This window comes from Mizuhopecten yessoensis, unplaced genomic scaffold (genome assembly GCF_002113885.1).
Source record: "Mizuhopecten yessoensis strain PY_sf001 unplaced genomic scaffold, ASM211388v2 scaffold7763, whole genome shotgun sequence".
NCBI classification, from domain to species: domain Eukaryota; kingdom Metazoa; phylum Mollusca; class Bivalvia; order Pectinida; family Pectinidae; genus Mizuhopecten; species Mizuhopecten yessoensis.
The window spans coordinates 874,776-893,916 of record NW_018407210.1 but is presented as its reverse complement, the minus strand read 5'-3'; the positions used below and the strand labels follow the sequence as shown (position 1 = coordinate 893,916).

The following is a 19,141-nucleotide window of genomic DNA, read 5'->3' as shown; positions in this document are numbered from 1 at the left end:
AACATGATGTTTTCGGCAAGTTTTATGTGTACAGTTCGATCTCATGCCTGACATAATCCAACATGGGAGTTAATTAAAGTCATGTTATTCAAAATAATTTAACATTAAATAAACTAGTACAATTTTCATTAAGAAGAATTATTTTACATTATGTAAACTAGTTATTTTCATTTCCTTTTTAACTTTTAAATACATGAATGATGAAATGTGAATCAACTATCACTGAGAGTAACCAGCAGAGCTTGCTAAAGCCAGAGGGGAGGATTATATAAATTTGACAGGGTAAATGAAGCAGGTTGTAGGTGCAGGCAGTACTTGGAAGGTGTTGTGTATAAATATATACTATCAGTAGGAAATGCATCAAGCCATCAATGTTACAGTTAAAAAAACAAAACGATAAGCATCAAAATGGAATGTTCTCCTCACAATCACCTACTACATTTCACGACCATCCCTTATGTCGTCCCACTCACGACCCTTGTGTTGTCCCGATGACCCTTATGTAGCCCCACTCATGATCCTTGTGTTGTCCCGATGACCCTTATGAAGCCCCACTCATGATCCTTGTGTTGTCCCGATGACCCTTATGTAGCCCCACTCATGACCCTTGTGTTGTCCCGATGACCCTTATCTAGCCCCACTCACGACCCTTGTGTTGTCCCGATGACCCTTATGTAGCCCCATTCATGATCCTTATGTAGTACCAATGACCCTTATGTAGCCCCACTCATGATCCTTGTGTTGTCCCAATGACCCTTATGTAGCCCCACTCATGACCCTTAATGTAGCCCCACTCATGATCCTTATGTATTCCCGATGACTCTTATGTAGCCCCACTCATGATCCTTGTGTAGTCCAGATGACCCTTATGTAGCCCCACTCATGATCCTTATGTAATCCCAATGACCCTTATGTAGCCCCACTCATGATCCTTGTGTTGTGCCAATGACCCTTATGTAGCCCCACTCATGATCCTTATGTAGTCCCAATGACCCTTATGTAGCCCCACTCATGATCCTTGTGTAGTCCCGATGACCCTCATGTAGTCCCAATTATGATCCTTATGTAGTCCCGATGACCCTTATGTAGCCCCACTCATGATCCTTGTGTAGTCCCGATGACCCTTATGTAGCCCCACTCATGATCCTTATGTAGTCCCAATGACCCTTATGTAGCCCCACTCATGATCCTTGTGTTGTCCCGATGACCCTTATGTAGCCCCACTCATGATCCTTGTGTAGTCCCGATGACCGTCATGTAGCCCCACTTATGATCCTTGTGTAGTCCAAATGACCATTATGTAGCCCCACTCCTGACTCTTATGTAGCCCCACTCATGATCCTTGTGTAGTCCTGATGACCCTTATGTAGACCCACTCATGATCCTTGTGTAGTCCAAATGACCATTATGTAGCCCCACTCATGATCCTTGTGTAGTCCAAATGGCCCTTATGGTGCCCCACTCATGATCCTTGTGTAGTCCTGATGACCCTTATGTAGCCCCACTCATGATCCTTGTGTAGTCCTGATGACCCTTATGTAGACCATCTCATAATCCTTGTGTAGTCCAAATGACCATTATGTAGCCCCACTCATGACCCTTGTGTAGTCCAAATGGCCCTTATGTAGCCCCACTCATGACCCTTATGTAGCCCCACTCATGATCCTTGTGTAGTCCAAATGACCCTTAAGTAGCCCCACTTATGACCCATATGTAGTCCCAATGACCCGTATTTGCCACATCTACAACCCTTATGTATCCACGCCTAGACCCTTAATGTATACCTATCATAAGTCCTATCTAGGACCCGTACGTAGCTCTAGGACCTTAATGTATACCTATCATAAGTCCTATCTACAACCCTTACGTAGCTCTAGGACCTCAATGTATATCTATCATAAATCCTATCTACGACCCTTACGTAGCTCTAGGACCTTAATGTATACCTACCATAAGTCCTCCCTACGACCCTTACGTAGCTCTAGGACCTCAATGTACATCTATCATAAATCCTATCTACGACCCCTACGTAGCTCTAGGACCTTAATGTATACCTACCATAAGTCCTCCCTACGACCCTTACGTAGCTCTAGGACCTTTCAAATTGTTCTCATATAGCAAAATTAATATTTGTAGCTACAAGAAGATAATCTCTTCTATTATGTAGTCCCGATGACCCTTATGTAGCCCCACTCATGATCCTTATGTAGTCCCAATGACCCTTATGTAGCCCCACTCATGATCCTTATGTAGTCCCGATGACCCTTATGTAGCCCCACTCATGATCCTTGTGTAGTCCAAATGACCCTTAAGTAGCCCCACTTATGACCCATATGTAGTCCCAATGACCCGTATTTGCCACATCTACAACCCTTATGTATCCACGCCTAGACCCTTAATGTATACCTATCATAAGTCCTATCTACGACCCTTACGTAGCTCTAGGACCTTTCAAATTGTTCTCATATAGCAAAATTAATATTTGTAGCTACAAGAAGATAATCTCTTCTATAACTTACTCATGTATGTATGTATGGTTGTGTCTCCTAAGCAAATTAGAGGTTGGACACTTTTTATTGTTGTATCATGATTTTACGAATTTGTGTTAACTGTGTAAAAACTGTGTAACATGTTAATAAAAGCTTTTATTATTATCAATATGTAAGTCTATTTGTCTTGTTGATTTGTATGTCAACATATCTAAATGATACTCTTCTTTAATAAGATTTTAATATAAATCTATACTTATATACTTTTCCTTACAAATACTTGTATGAAAGACATTCCTCATTGTTACTGGCAATAATGGTATATCCTTCTAGCTGGTTTTAGATGAGCTATCCCAGTCAACATGTTCCTTACAAGCTTCAAGTGTCCCGGAGGTACCCACACTTCTCCCCTCCCCCTAAGACACCATTGCAGTAAACAATGTCAGTAACTTACCTCTTCTGATGGTAAATCCTCCACAAAGTTGTCGGGGAACACACCCACTCGACCATTCACCTCACCCTTCCACCATCCTGCGTCTTCCAGTTCCTTGTCTAGGATTGTCACGATCTCCCCTTCCTGTAGGGTCAGCTCGTCTTCGTTGTCTGCCGTGTATGAATAACGCACCACAGCTTTATCCACTGTAACCAAGAAAACAACTCTGTGTAGCTAACATACAGAAGTTATCAAAATTTATTCATTTTGTTTTGTTTTATATAATGTGACATTAATGTCTGTTGAGGAATTGTCAAGGTTGAAATAAAGATGTAGGCAGTATTCTGATATAAACTGGCACAAATACAAATATGTAAGAAAAGCAGTATTGTAGGATTGTGTGTGAACAGACAGCTGTGACAGTGCTAGGTTTAACAACTAGTACAATTCTTTGTTTTATGTACATGTATGTTAAATAATTTGGTAAATGTTCCACCAATGATCCAAGGTAAGATTCTGAAACATGTTTACAGTGTTAGAGCTTAAGACAAAATAAACAAAGTCTTCATCATACGAATCAAACAAAAACGAATAACTCAAATGTAATGGAATGTTTTAGCAATAAAATAAATCACAAAAGGCCATTTTGTGAAACAAAATAAATTCAAAGTGAAGATGCTACAACAACAAAATTCAAATGTGATTATAGAACACGTATCTACAGAGTGTTAAATAAATATCACATATGATGTACATCAAATATAAGGGTCATTCCAAGAAATGTTAACCAATTTCCAGAACAATTATTTCATATATATCTGGGCTGAAGTGTATGACTATTACTCATGATCCTGAGGTCAGGATATTGAAACCATTGCATGTTGACATCTGTATTTGTAGGAGTGTGTGGGGACCAATTAAGTTACTGCTGTAATCTGGAGATTGCAGTGTGATCAATACCCAGGGCCAACTAAGCGCTAGACATAATTATATAATCCAGCCATGTAGATGGCCTATGTACTCCAGCCATGTGGACGGGCTATGTACTCCAGCCATGTAGACAGGGTATGTACTTCAGCCATGTAGACGGGCCATGTAGACAGGGTATGTACTTCAGCCATGTAGACAGGCTATGTACTCCAGCGGTTGGTTTAAATAAAGATTGAAGGTTGGTTGATGAGTTTATAGACTACTTTTCACGGGCAAAGCCTGTGTTCTGTCGTCTTGAGGGGGCAAGTCTCCTGCTTACCGGGCCTTCGGAGATTCAAAATAACCTTGCCCGTCCAGTTCACGCCCTAAGGTTGGTCAGCTCCTTAGATGCGGATAGGCTGTCGCAGTTACGTACAGCACGTATACGGGAGCGTGAAACACGTCCTTTAAACAGCTTCACTGCCCTCCTATGTATGTACTCCAGCCATGTAGACCAGTTATATACTCCAACCATGTAGACGGGCTATATACTCCAGCCATGTAGACAGGGTATGTACTTCAGCCATGTAGACGGGCTATGTACTCCAGCCATGTAGACCAGCTATGTACTCCAGCCATGTAGACGGGCTATATACTCCAGCCATGTAGACAGGGTATGTACTTCAGCCATGTAGATGGGCTATGTACTCCAGCCATGTAGTCCAGCTAGGTACTCCCGCAAGCCATATAGACCATCTATGTACTCCAGCCATGAAGACCAGCTATATACTCCAGCCATACAGACGGGCTTTGTACTCCAGCCATGTAGACGGGCTTTGTACTCCAGCCATGTAGACAGGCTATGTACTCCAGCCATGTAGACGGGCTATGTACTCCAGCCATGTAGTCCAGCTAGGTACTCCAGCAAGCCATATAGACCAGCTATGTACTCCAGCCATGAAGACCAGCTATATACTCCAGCCATATAGACGGGCTTTGTACTCCAGCCATGTAGACAGGCTATGTACTCCAGCCATGTAGTCCAGCTATGTACTCCAGCCATACTGACTGGTCAGCCCACACACTTCACTTTATACTGACAGGTCAGCCCACACACTTCACTTTACTGACTGGTCAGTCTACATACTTCACTTTATACTGATTGGTCAGTCTAAAGACTTAACTTATACTGATTGGTCAGCTCACACACTTCACTTTATACTGACTGGTCAGCCCACACATTGAACTTAATTCAGATTGGTCAGTCTACAGACTTAACTTTATACTGATTGGTCAGCCCATACACTGAACTTTATAACCCTTGGTCAGCCTTATAAGCACTAAATTTGATGCTAATTTGGTCAGTTTTACCTACATTTAAATCGACAGCCTTTTGATGCTAATTGGTCAGTTTTACCTACATTTAAATTGACAGCCTTATGTACATTAATTAAGGGATTTTATGACAAGATGATATTGTACCTAGATAAACAAACTGACCTAGATCCTAGGGAAGTTTGTTTAGATAGGGGATATAAGTTGATGATGCCCCACACACACACACACACACACACACACACACACACTTTAAGAAATCCTATGTGAATAAGATAAAACCCTGCCCCCTTGTATGGAGCCCCAGACAAATCAGCACTATAACACATCAGAGAGAAGTTGGGTGATAAGCCTTCCGGGTGAAGGTTCATAATGAATTAAGAATATTGATCACATGGCACTCATCTACTAAGAATCCCTTCTGCCTGTAGCCATATCAACTCAGCAAAACCATGCTGATCTCTCCCTGTGTATGTCATTAAGCTTAAGCAGACAGTAACTTCCACACCAATGAGCATAGCATTTCTTAAAATTTGTTAAATGTAATCAATTTGGGTTATTTCGGTAAAAGGAAGTTGACAATAAAAAGCCCAAAATTCCCAACATGATCCTGACAATACAAATATGTTCCCAACCAAAAGACAAACTGTATAACAGCTTAAGATTCACATGATGTATATACACTGTAGTTATAACACATCATGGCTTGCTTTAGAAATATTTTATTTCTGTTAAAGATCCATCTTTTAATTCTTGTCCCACATTAACCATTTGTACCTTATACACGTACAGCTGAGTGGAAAACCATAAACAGGCTAGAATACTGGGATAAAATGGAGAACACAAAATCAACCATAACTGATAGTCAACATTGAAACCAACAGAACATTAACACGAGTACTTACCCTTTCTAGAACGGCGGCGAGGTTTTACTTCCATTATTACCACACTACATTAACTTACACAGGTACAGATATACACAGGTACAGATATACACAGGTACACAGGTACAGATATACACAGGTACACAGGTACAGTTATACACAGGTACAAATATACACAGGTACAGATATACACAGGTACAAATATACACAGGTACAGATATACACAGGTACAAATATACACAGGTACAGTTATACACAGGTACAGATATACACAGGTACAGATATACACAGGTACAAATATACACAGGTACTCAGGTACAGATATACACATGTACAGATATATACAGGTACACAGGTACAGATATACACAGGTACAGATATACACAGGTACAAATATACACAGGTACACAGGTACAGATATACACATGTACAGATATACACAGGTACACAGGTACAGATATACACAGGTACACAGGTACAGACATACACAGGTACAGATATACACAGGTATGCACAGAACAGTTGGTCTGACACAACACTGAGGCGGCCTTGTGTAGGTGACAAAGGCTCCACTAGTCCTGATATATTACTACTCCAGGTAGACAGGGATTTCTAATGTCTCCTCACAATACCAACAATCACACATGCATCATCTCCTATGAAAACCTGATAATCAATTGAAGACTGCTAGAATGCACGTCAATAGTCCCAGTGGTTAGATACTCCAGTGGTAGGAGCTATGTACCAAATCCTGTTAGTGGCAGCGGTATGGTACTGGAGCAGGCTGACCAGCTGTTATCTTCTCTGGGATGTCCACTAAAGAAAACTTCCTTCTCCTCTGGGACAGACAGGATGAAATGACCAGTTGTTAGGCCTGCATTACCTATCATCAGCCAGTGGTCAAGAATGTATTGTAACACCCTGTAACTTCCATCAGTCCTCCATGTTATGGATCACATTAATACACACTTGATCCCACTGTCACCACCGGTACCCTGATTTACCACATCCTCTTACCGGAACCTAGGTCAAGGTCTGAAGGAGTTGATTGTCAACACTAAAGTCTGTTCCGTCCAGGGTTAAGTACTATTTATGACTTTTCTCTTAGTATTACATTGTTATGACAGCTGATTCAGTGAGGCTCCTTCATATCAAGAAGTAATTTTATTACTAGAAACAGCAGCCTCTCTATATCTAAAAAGTCAGGAAATCAAAGCCAACTTTGGGTCAGACACGTTTCCTGTACAGTACATGCACAGGAAGAAACCAATGCCTATCCAGGAATTGTCTTTACATCGTTTATGCGATGTATAAGGGTTTAGTATGCAAGACATTTATCACTATGTGAAATGATCAGGAGGAGTCACCATTAGGACTGTTGTGAGACAAGTCACATCGTGAGGACTGCTAAAGGACAAAAATCTAAGTATGGAGGGAGGCTGACAATAGTGGGAGTTTATTACACAGAGAACATCTAACCTGTATATATAGCAAGGTAGTCATCATAGTTACTGCAAAAAAACTTAAAAACGAATGTTACAGGTGATCTCAGATTACCTGGAATGTGTATATAATTATAGAAGCACCAGTTAGGACATTAAAATTAGATCTGCATATTGTTTAAAGGAATTGATCACTGCAGATGTCTCCCGTCTGTGTGAGACCTAGAGAGGGTGTGGTTTTATATATTATGTAAATTAACATTCTCTGTCCACTCAACCTTTATAACATGGACTAATAAATCGTTAGTTTGACCCCAAGATACACACCAGGTGATTTGTACCCAGTCACAGATACCATATTTACCGTAGATAACGAGCCCATCTCCATACACATCTATTACATATACCCGTGTCTAAAGGTAAATACTTCTACTATACAACCTGTCTGTAATTAGTCATAATAGTCAAATACCATATTTACCATAGATAACAGGCCCATCTTTATCCACTGTACACACCTTTTACCTGTGTCAAAAGGTGGAAACTTCTACCATACAACCTGTTCATCTTTTAATTAATCACAATAGTCAAAGATACCATATTTACACTAGATAAAACCCATTTTTGTCCAATGAGGCTATCTATTGACCATATATAATGTAGCAAACTTTACTAATTGTGAAGCCCTAAGGTACCAGTTTAACACGTATAGGAATGTGTTTTTGTGTCTGTTCCTGCTTTTATGGCTGACAGAACTGAATCACTAAAGCTATGATCAGTGTACGGTCCGGACATATCAGGAGGTTGACAGTGGCAGCCAATCAGTTCAACATTAACCTCAATGGAACATCATTCATTAACTTTACTGGGTAATATCATTTTCACTGGTAACCTTTTTCCCCAGTGGTAAACACTACCTCACCAGTAAATTACAAGTATCAGAGATAGAATCCCAATGGTGAATGGTGGTCACTTATCACAGTAAATTATAACTATCATCATTGGTGAAATCAGTATCACCTCTGAAATAACAATTACCTCTCAAATCATCACAATCATAAAATTAGCATCAGTGAAATCATTGTCTTCATCAGTGAAATCATTGTTGTCATCAGTGAAATCATTGTTGTCATCAGTGAAATCATTGTTGTATTGTTGTCATCAGTGAAATCATTGTCATTAGTGAAATCATTGTTGTCATCAGTGAAATCATTGTTGTCATCATCATCATTACCAAAGTTATCCATTATCTGTAAAATCACTGCATTACTGAAATTATCCGTTATATGCAAAATCACTGCATTACTGAAATTATCCGTTATATGTAAAATCACAATCTGATTAAAATCATCTGTTACATGGCTCCGCCTGAACATCTGAATGTGCCCAGTCAGGGTCACGTTCAAGTGACCTTTAGATGAACCAATCAGAGGCGCGCTGGCAAAAGTTTGCCAGCGAATTGGAATATCATGGTTGATGGATAAATAGCGAGGGGAAACGAACAGATTAGTTTTCCAAAACAAATATGGCAGCGGGAACTGACGTTTCTACGACGACAAGGAAAACGTACCCATTGGGTAATAATTGCGTAGGCAACACCGCCATACAGTCTTTCTTCTGTAATAAAGCTTCGAATATCTTTTTTCTGTTTGGGTTTCAGTCTTTCTTCTGTAATAAAGCTTCGAATATCTTTTTTCTGTTTGGGTTTCAGACGATCAATCTGAAATAACTTTCGCATCATTCTCATCAATGTCCGACCTATTTGTTACAACTCCGAGCGCCCTTTTGAAAGAGGGTCTCTGATTGGTCAAAACTTAATGAGTATTTATAAATATAAAGGTCACCTGAACGTGACCCTGACCGCGGCACACTCAGATGTTCAGGTGCAGTACGAAGTTAACGAAGCCATGTAACATATGATTTTAATCAGATTGGTAAAATCACTGCATTACTGAAATTATCCGTTATATGCAAAATCACTGCATTACTGAAATTATCCATTATATGTAAAATCACTGCATTACTGAAATTATCCATTATCTGTAAAATCACTGCATTACTGAAATTATCCCTTATATGTAAAATCACTGCATTACTGAAATTATCCATTATCTGTAAAATCACTGCATTACTGAAATTATTCGTTATCTGTAAAATCACTGCATTACTGAAATTATCCATTATATGTAAAATCACTGCATTACTGAAATTATCCATTATCTGTAAAATCACTGCATTACTGAAATTATCCGTTATATGTAAAATCACTGCATTACTGAAATTATCCATTATCTGTAGAATCACTGCATTACTGAAATTATTCGTTATCTGTAAAATCACTGCATTACTGAAATTATCCATTATATGTAAAATCACTGCATTACTGAAATTATCCGTTATCTGTAAAATCACTGCATTACTGAAATTATCCATTGTATGTAAAATCACTGCATTACTGAAATTTATTCGTTATCTGTAAAATCACTGCACTACTGAAATTATCCGTTATCTGTAAAATCACTGCATTACTGAAATTATCCATTATCTGTAAAATCACTGCATTACTGAAATTATCAGTTATCTGTAAAATCACCATATGTGAAACCATCACTGAGAGCGTGATCTTCAATTATTATGATCATGATTGCTGTAGCATCCATCATTATCAGAAATAAACATGCAGATTGATCAATTTGTAATGCATTTTATTCAACTTAATAAGTAAAGTTTGTAAACGAAGGAATACAATGCAGAAATATAAACATAGCAGGTTAACTTGAATCTCAAACTACAAAACTTTATCAGAAGACAAATCAAGGAAATAGCTTCAACTCATTAAATACAACTGAACAGACTCGACCATCAACACTATATATACAAATGTATCGTACATATTACCAACCATCCTTATCACTATACAGTTAGGGCCGGCTCCAGAAAAATATATATTGACTCGGAATGTAATCAATTGTATGTTTTCTAAACTTCATGAAACCATGTATCAATAGAAGCCGAAGACTACAATTTTCATGTCACAAATTAATACTTGAAAGTTAATGGAGTTCTCATGATTCAGTTAAAGGTGCTCTCTCAATATCTAATCTCTCAGGATTTATCACACAACAGTTTCTTACATCCTCGGGAAATACCTTTAGCAGAGTTAACCACATCAATCCGGACACTGTGTCTATAACATTTCCATCAGATGTTACTACTTCTACGTGCATCACTACAAACATGTACACATTGGTGTAAAATGTCCAAGCACAAATAAAGTATAAACTTATATTAATGATAATGACATCAAAGTTAAGTTACAGCTTACTGGTATTATTACAGCAATTCTTAAGTTACGGTACAAACTGATATGATTACAGCACTTCTTTAGTTACAGTACAAACTGATACGATTACAGCAATTCTTAAGTTACAGTACAAACTGATATGATTACAGCAATTCTTTAGTTACAGTACAAAATGATATGATTACAGCAATTCTTTAGTTACAGTACAAACTGATATGATTACAGCAATTCTTTAGTTACAGTACAAACTGATATGATAACACCAATTCTTAAGTTACATTACAAGCTGATATGATAATAGCCTAAGTTAAGGTACAGTTTACTGGTATTTTCACAGCCAAAGGTTAGTTACAGTTAAAACTGTTATGATTAAAGCCATAGTTAAGTTACAGTACAAACAGATATGAGTACAGCAAAATTTTAGTCACAGCTTTCTGATATGATTAGAGCCAAAGTTTAGGTACATAGTAAACTCTTATAATTACAGCCATAGGTAAGTTAAAGTACAGAATCATATGAATACAGCCAAAGGTTAGTAACAGTACAAACTGTTGTTGTAGTTCACACATTAATGGTATGTCCTGAGTCATTGATGTAGTTCACACATTACTGGTATGTCCTGAGTCATTGTTGTAGTTCACACATTAATGGTATGTCCTGAGTTATTGTTGTAGTTCACACATTAATGGTATGTCCTGAGTCATTGATGTAGTTCACACATTAATGGTATGTCCTGAGTCATTGTTGTAGTTCACACATTAATGGTATGTCCCGAGTTATTGTTGTAGTTCACACATTAATGGTATGTCCTGAGTCATTGTTGTAGTTCACACATTAATGGTATGTCCTGAGTCACTGTTGTAGTTCACACATTAATGGTATGTCCTGAGTTATTGTTGTAGTTCACACATTAATGGAATGTCCTGAGTCATTGTTGTAGTTCACACATTAATGGTATGTCCTGAGTTAGTGTTGTAGTCCACACATTAATGGTATGTCCTGAGTCATTGATGTAGTTCACACATTAATGGAATGTCCTGAGTCATTGTTGTAGTTCACAAATTAATGGTATGTCCTGAGTTAGTGTTGTAGTCCACACATTAATGGTATGTCCTGAGTTATTGTTGTAGTTCACACATTGATGATATGTCCTGAGTTATTGTTGTAGTTCACACATTAATGGTATGTCCCGAGTCCTTGTTGTAGTTCACACATTAATGGTATGTCCTGATTCATTGTTGTAGTCCACACATTAATGGTATGCCCTGAGTCATTGTTGTAGTTCACACATTCATGGTATGCCCTGAGTTATTGTTGTAGTTCACACAGTAATGGTATGTCCTGAGTCATTGTTATAGTCCACACATTAATGGTATGTCCTGAGGCCTTGTTGTAGTTCACACATTAATGGTATTTCCTGAGTTATTGTTGTAGTTCACACAGTAATGGTATGTCCTGAGTCATTGTTATAGTCCACACATTAATGGTATGTCCTCAGTCATTGTTGTAGTCCACACATTAATGGTATGGCCTGAGTCATTGTTGTAGTTCACACATTCATGGTATGCCCTGAGTTATTGTTGTAGTCCACACATTAATGGTATGCCCTGAGTCATTGTTGTAGTTCACACATTAATGGTATGTCCTGAGTTATTGTTGTAGTTCACACATTAATGGTATGCCCTGAGTTAATGTTGTAGTCCACACATTAATGGTATGTCCTGAGTTAATGTTGTAGTCCACACATTAATGGTATGTCCTGAGTCATTGTTGTAGTCCACACATTAATGGTATGTCCTGCGTTATTGTTGTAGTTCACACATTAATGATATGTCCTGAGTCATTGTTGTAGTTCACACATTAATGGTATGTCCTGCGTTATTGTTGTAGTTCACACTTCAATGTTATGTCCTGAGTCATTGTTGTAGTTCACACATTAATGGTACTACTGGAGCTGTCTGGACTGGAGCTGAAGGATAAAAGTAGACCACTGTCACTGAGTCCATTATCTTCTATCACTTCTGTTGATGGCCCTAAAAAGCAGTAGCTTGAGCGCCCTCTAGAATCTGGGTCCATACTATCCTGATTATCTCCCCTTTCTAGGTTCTGCACTTGATCTTCCAGTGTAGGCAGAGCACATGCTCCAAGCATATCTGTGTGATGGTCTGTGGGCGGGATGTTCACATACTCAGTGATAAAGGATGGAACCCTCTCCGTGTCCGAATCAAACACTAAGTAGGACTCTTCACTTTTTGTACCATCTAGAAAACTCTGGATATCCAATCCTAATGAATCATTTGTAGACTGGTGAAGGGGACAGTCCACCTCGATGACTTCCTCAATTTCCTCGCTATCATCTACTGGAACATAAACATTTCTTTTTTCAGTTACTGTCCGAGCTTCTTTTTCTTCTTCACTGTCCGAGCTCTCGAAAGTGTCCTCACCATAGTCATACAGTCCCTCAGCACTGCTACTCAGGTTGGACTTGCCTGCCTCTCTATCACAACAATCCAGAGACACTTCCCCAAAACAGCCAGCTTGTGACACCTCCTCTCCTACAAAGGTAAAACTTGGATATCTTTCCACGTTATCTTCCCTCGGTGTGTGCTGTGGCGTGTTTAGTGGAGTATTTTGTGGTGTGAATTCAAGCTCAGAACCGAGTTCCTCTTGGAACTTCCTCTCTAGACACAGAACATATTCTAGGGACAAAGAGCTAGTGTCTGTTTCAGCTTGACAGCTATCTTTGGCTGCGAGTACATCCCCTTGTCCCTTTTGGATATATTGTGATTCGTAAGGAGACTCATCTTCATACATAGCCAGGATGTTTTCCATAGAGGGAGAGATGTATGTAAAACCTGGATATTTTTCAGGTAACTCTGAAGTATAAGGATGAAGAACATGGCTGTCAATTCGTGGAGTTATCTCCTCTTCTAGATCGACACCCTCTGCTGACTCTTCCAATAGGTCATCAATAGGACGTAACGCCTCCTGTAGGAACGAGTCAAGGTTAATCTCGGGTGATTCAGGAGTGGCAACCATGTTGTTCCTAATGGCAATGGCGAGACTGGGACTGATGTTGGGCGAGTCTAGGGACACCCCCTCACTGTCACCTTCATCATCACTGTCCTCATCAGGCAGGGACTTCTGGTTCAATCCACTTGGGCCAGCTCTCCAAGCCTCCTTACTGGGGTCCAGTATGTCTGAATGTGCAGTACTTTGTGACATCATACCCTGACCATGGATGTGAAGGTCACTAAGGTCACACTGCCCACAATGCCCCTTGGTGTCTCTAACTCGTTCAATCCTTGCCTGCTCCTCCTCCTCATCAATCTCCATGTCACACAGACTGTATTGCTCTCCATCTGACTCGTCTCCTTCTTCCTCCTCGAGGGCAGCCTGGGAAAGCTGAACTCTGTCCTGAATGAGAATATCTGGTCCTTGAGTTCTGCACTGATCAAGACTATGGGGCTCATCCTGATCATGAGAGAAGAATGTCTCCACTGTATTAAGGTCCTCAGAGAAGGGCTTAGTCCTATAGAATATTGATGGATGGTCTTGATGTACCTGATTAACATACAAAGCATGATTACCAGAGTTCAGAGGTTTGGTCCTCCCTGATTCCATTGAGACATCTTTTCCCTCCTCATTAAGGATTAGAGGGCCTTTTATCAGATCTTCCTCCAACTCCTGGTCTGACCGTTTCCTGTAAGAGATAAGAACAACAGGTTCCTTGACTTTGGATTGGAACATTTTCTTCCAGGAAAAACGTTTCCGTCTTTTCTCTGTACAGTCATGCACATTGAAGGTCTCCTCTGTGTTCACATCCAGGGACGAGGATCTTGATGCTAGAGAGTGATTACTTCTGTCACGTCGGGGAAGACTGTGGTTCCTTGTCAGCCAGGCATCAGAGCAGTGTACCTTGCCATGCTTGTAACTCACATCCTCCAGCTTCCTCTTGCCTCTCTTATCTTCCTCCACCACAAAGGTTTTAATAGGAGAGCTTGAGTAACGAGGTCTTTCCTTGACCTTGGCAGGTGACCCAAGAAGGTCAGAGGTATTCCAGCTGTCCTCTAGTGTTGTATCGTAACTCAGTAGCTCCTTGATAGGAGAGGATGCTCGGTCCTCTGTGTGTCCAGACACACCAAGCCCATAACTGATTGTTGATCTATTTGTTGGGGTGTTGTCGACTGTGGTTGGTCGACCGACAATGTCTGGGGTCTGGGTTCCTATACTACAACTCTGAGTATACAGATCCTGACTATCCTGTGTGAGTGGAAACGTATCCGTCCTTGGACATGCTCCTGTGCCCATTCTGAGTCGTGTGTGAACAGGCGAAACCCACGGACCATCCATATTTTTTTGATGTAGTAGTACTGGATTATCACAAGGCTTAACTGCAGGGTGTGAGTGGTTATAATAGCCACTGCAGTGTATCAGCTGTTCTGGCAGGTCTACATACTCCCCAGAGGCATTAAATCCTACTGGTGTTTGACCTCTGTCTTCAGGTTCAGGGAGGCTGGTATTGAGGTCTGCGTTGGAGAGAGTAGACACCACATAGGACCCATCTGTGTCCATGTCAGACATGGCTGTGGCGTAATCTGTGTCCATGACAACATCGGTAATGGCGGAGCACAAAGAATACTCAATCTGACTCTGACACATTTCACTTGACTGAATACAGCCATCCTCACATTCTGAAGATATCTCACCATCAGATCCCTTAGAGGTTATAACCTCTCCTACTGATCCCTCAGGAGATAACTCCACTTCTGATCCCTGAGGTGATATCTCCCCCTCAGACCTTTGAGAGGCTGGAATCGTGCCTTCACTGTACTGACTGTATTCCATCATTAATTGTCGACATAACTCTGGGTGATGGCCTGACTTTCCCAGCTCCTCCAGACACTGCTCTACACAGAGGCCATGCATCGTCCGCTCAATCACTTGATCTACCAGCTCATTCACATAGAGGTGCTCATAGAGGAAGACCTTCTCTTTCACAGAGCCAGGAGGCAGTATATTATAGCTTGGTAACATAGGGGAGGCCTTATGATGCTGATCGTTCTCAACCTGTGGCACCTGTGAACATGTGGCCACCAGAGGAACAGGACAGGGACTTGCCTGTTGACTCACAGCAGAGTTTGGTGAGAGACTGCCTTGAGTAAGGTAATCTGGTGAAGAGCTTTCAGACAAGTCCAGGTACTCAGGTCCATCCATGTATCCCTCCTTCCATTTCTGTGTTACAGGATCAAACAAGTGGTAACGACTGGCAATCATTCTTATAAAGGGAGACAACTGGCCAGTCCTGTTGAGAGATCCTAGGTAGGAGTCCCTTGCTATCTTATCTCTGTGATCATCTCTTGCAGGGTTATACAGGTCGCCTTCCAGTGCTAAGCCTTTCGCAATATTTTGAATGTCAGAACACTGACCTCCAACACCGTCCTCATCCTTATTACAGATGACCTCCTCATTATTGAGATCGTCCCGATTCATTATGATGGTCAGGAGTGATTCACTGTCCTCGGAGAACATCTCTGGGATAGCATTTGTCTTCTTTTTAGTGGCTGCTTCTTCACTCCCCACTACCCTGTCAAGGGAATCCACTGACACTTCAAAGCACCCTAACTGATCAGGATCCTGCTCTTCATTGACATGCGAACTTGTGATCTCCTTGAGAGGAGTACGAACTGGATCTGGGCAGTCTGGTGTCAACTTGTTCCTGCAGAGTTCTGTCAGTGATGGTATCTGTCTTTTACAGATCTCAGTTTGCTTTCCTTCTGTGTCCTTCCCATTGTAGGGCATCACTGACTTGGACCGCTTGCGAAACATGTCCAATTTGATGACACGTTTAAAAAGCGACTCCTTCTTTCTGCCGGAGACTGCAGCCACAGAGGTGGCAGAGCCTGTTGGTGATTGGTGATCATCTGACAGCCAGCTCCCTACTCTCGTGTTATACACAGAATTGTCCAAGTTCTGCTTCTCCATGGACGTATTTAACTTTAAACTGTTGACAGACTTGGAGTGTGACTTGAGTTCTGTATTATTGCTGATGTGTATATTGTTGTTATTACTGGTATTGTGTCTACCTGACACTAGGACTGAGGTACGACTCCCTCCACTCCCAAGTGATGCTATGGCGGATACACATCTCCCTGACATCATATTCTCCTTGTTCTCTTCATCCACTTCCACATCTGCGTACTCTATCAGTGTCTCCTCGGTCAAGTCCTTTGTTTGTGTGAGCTGCATGAGGGATAGTTTATCCAGACCACAGCGGATGGTGTAGGATGGGTACTGGTTACTTATTTCTTCACCTTCTTGTATCACATCATCTGTTTGTATCTGGTTTGTCTCCTTATCTACATCTGACTCATTCTCTTTTTTCACAAGACGCTCAAACTGCACCTCTCTGTTGTCATTTTCATCATCTGATCCCTGCTCACTAAACAAGATATTGACCCAGCTATCCTGAGCCTCCACCCCTTCCCTCCCCTCCAGATCTGTATGGGAGCTCTCCTGACTGCTTTTGTCTGAGTTGTGGGAGCCCTTGTCCCCAGGATAGGAGTCTGAAGTGTAATAAGTTCTGGGCTGAGGGGTGGGGCTACATGCTTGGGATGGGCGGGGTGCTGGAATGGGGGTAAGGTCATGCACACCTGTTGAGCAAATCAAACATGCAAGCTATACACACCTACACTGTACACCAAACGCACCACCATCAGTCACGCAGCTTCTCCCAACGTCTCGTCAAGATGTCCCTACACAAAACACCTTTCCTACCTTAGTAATACTACTGTAGGCAAAGTTTCATCAGATGAAATTACTTGTGAATACCGAGGATTATCGATAATTTTCAAAAATGGATTCCATGTTTATGTGAGACAGAGGAGAACCTGTGAAACCCTTCAACACAAGCAACAAACCTCTTTCTCCCATGACTGAACATTTCTTCAGGATTTTCACATTCGACTTAAAATTTCCCCCCTCAAATTTAACTGTTAAGATAATAAAATGGTCAACATCATGGAAGAAGTAAGTCATTTCAAAATCACACTTTTCTCTCATTACCTGATGTACCTTCTTCATTCCCTTGGACAAATCAATTTCTAATGATGTACGGTACAAGAAAATTACTAAATTGTTTTGATTTCCTCTCTAGAGACAACATGATGCTAATCGATATTCATTGTTGGTTAAACAGGCAATCAGCATTTTGAGAAAAATGTGCTTTTATACTACTAGTAGCTACTATAGAAGTAAACAATGTTAGGGATATGAGTATAAAGGTGCTGATATAAATATGAGTTTGACAACAGATCTACATCAGTGACTAGTGCTGTATGACAAGGTACCCACTGCTAAAAGTACAAAGTTTGATATCAATTCAATTTTAATGTTATAGCTTTACATATAGGTCAATTTGGGACCAAAACAGCCAGTCACTGGTAACATTGTACAGGTGGAAACTATACAGTGTTCTTTTGTGGTTTGTTTAAATACAGTCGCTATAAGGGGTTGCTAAGGCAGGTGTAACAAAAAGAAATACATGTATATCAGAGCAAAGAAGACTTTTACGATCATTACTGATGCTACCATAGAACTTTGCTAAGTGGTGTATGTTAACAATTAGGTTAAGGTTACAATAGCAGAGAGGTACATTGACATGTCTTACTATAGTTAGTAACATAAGTGTCAGCGTTGACTTACCAGGTTTTTCACGCTTCGTGACTGGATGAGGTTTGGTTTCTTCTTCAGTGTGTCTGACTACTGGATCTGGGGGTGGATGTGAAACCTAGACAAATATAACAAAGTGAAATCTATTTAAGGGGGAGGCAGGTCACATCACCACTCAAAATACTCGGTAGGGGGAGATAGGTCACATCACCACTCGAAATACCAAGAAATCTATTAAAGGGGGAGGCAGGTCACATCACCACTCAAAATATCCGGTAGGGGGAGGCAGGTCACATCACCACTCAAAATACCCGGTAGGGGGAGATAGGTCACATCACCACTCAAAATACCCGATAGGGGGAGGCGGGTCACATCACCCCTCAAAATACACGGTAGGGGGAGATAGGTCACATCACCACTCAAAATACCCGGTAGGGGGAGATAGGTACAGTACACTAGTGACTAGTTATATAACCACAAAACACTAGTGACTAGTTATGCAACTACACTACACTATATATTGACTAGTTATATAACTACAGTATACTAGTGACTAGATATATAACTACAGTACACTAGTGACCAGTTATATAATTACAGTACACTAGTGACTAGTTATATAACTACAGTACACTAGTGACTAGTTATATAACTACAGTACACTAGTGACTAGT

At 40.6% G+C, this 19,141-nt stretch overlaps 3 protein-coding genes across 8 annotated transcripts in view; 1 reads left to right on the top strand and 2 right to left on the bottom strand.

Annotated features, from left to right (window-relative positions):
• LOC110454289 (SH3 domain-containing kinase-binding protein 1-like) overlaps positions 1-6,169 on the bottom strand; it is a 35,678-nt gene extending 29,509 nt beyond the window's left edge. The window contains exons 1-2 of one of the 2 annotated variants that reach the window (XM_021503726.1): positions 6,072-6,169; positions 2,944-3,128 (exon numbers count right to left, since the gene is read on the bottom strand). In XM_021503726.1, the coding sequence (XP_021359401.1) occupies positions 2,944-3,128; positions 6,072-6,105 (219 nt within the window). In that variant the 5' untranslated portion in view covers positions 6,106-6,169. The remainder of the gene's footprint in view (positions 1-2,943; positions 3,129-6,071) is intronic. The other variant, XM_021503725.1, reaches the window with a different exon arrangement.
• Positions 1-19,141, top strand: part of LOC110454288 (coiled-coil domain-containing protein 83-like) — a 66,733-nt gene that overhangs the window by 2,448 nt on the left and 45,144 nt on the right. Inside the window, exon 2 of one of the 2 annotated variants that reach the window (XM_021503720.1) lies at positions 3,823-3,987. The exons of the other annotated variant lie outside the window; for it this stretch is intronic. Coding sequence (XP_021359395.1) covers positions 3,931-3,987 — 57 coding nt within the window. The 5' untranslated portion in view covers positions 3,823-3,930. The remainder of the gene's footprint in view (positions 1-3,822; positions 3,988-19,141) is intronic. 2 annotated transcript variants of the gene reach the window in all.
• The window catches only part of LOC110454287, a 34,179-nt gene continuing 27,255 nt past the window's right edge, over positions 12,218-19,141 (bottom strand). For 2 of the 4 annotated variants that reach the window (XM_021503715.1, XM_021503716.1), the window contains 3 exons: positions 18,501-18,585; positions 12,705-17,449; positions 12,218-12,666 (listed from right to left, as the gene is read on the bottom strand). In XM_021503715.1, the coding sequence (XP_021359390.1) occupies positions 12,726-17,449; positions 18,501-18,585 (4,809 nt within the window). In that variant the 3' untranslated portion in view covers positions 12,218-12,666; positions 12,705-12,725. The remainder of the gene's footprint in view (positions 12,667-12,704; positions 17,450-18,500; positions 18,586-19,141) is intronic. The other 2 variants (XM_021503719.1, XM_021503717.1) reach the window with 2 other exon arrangements.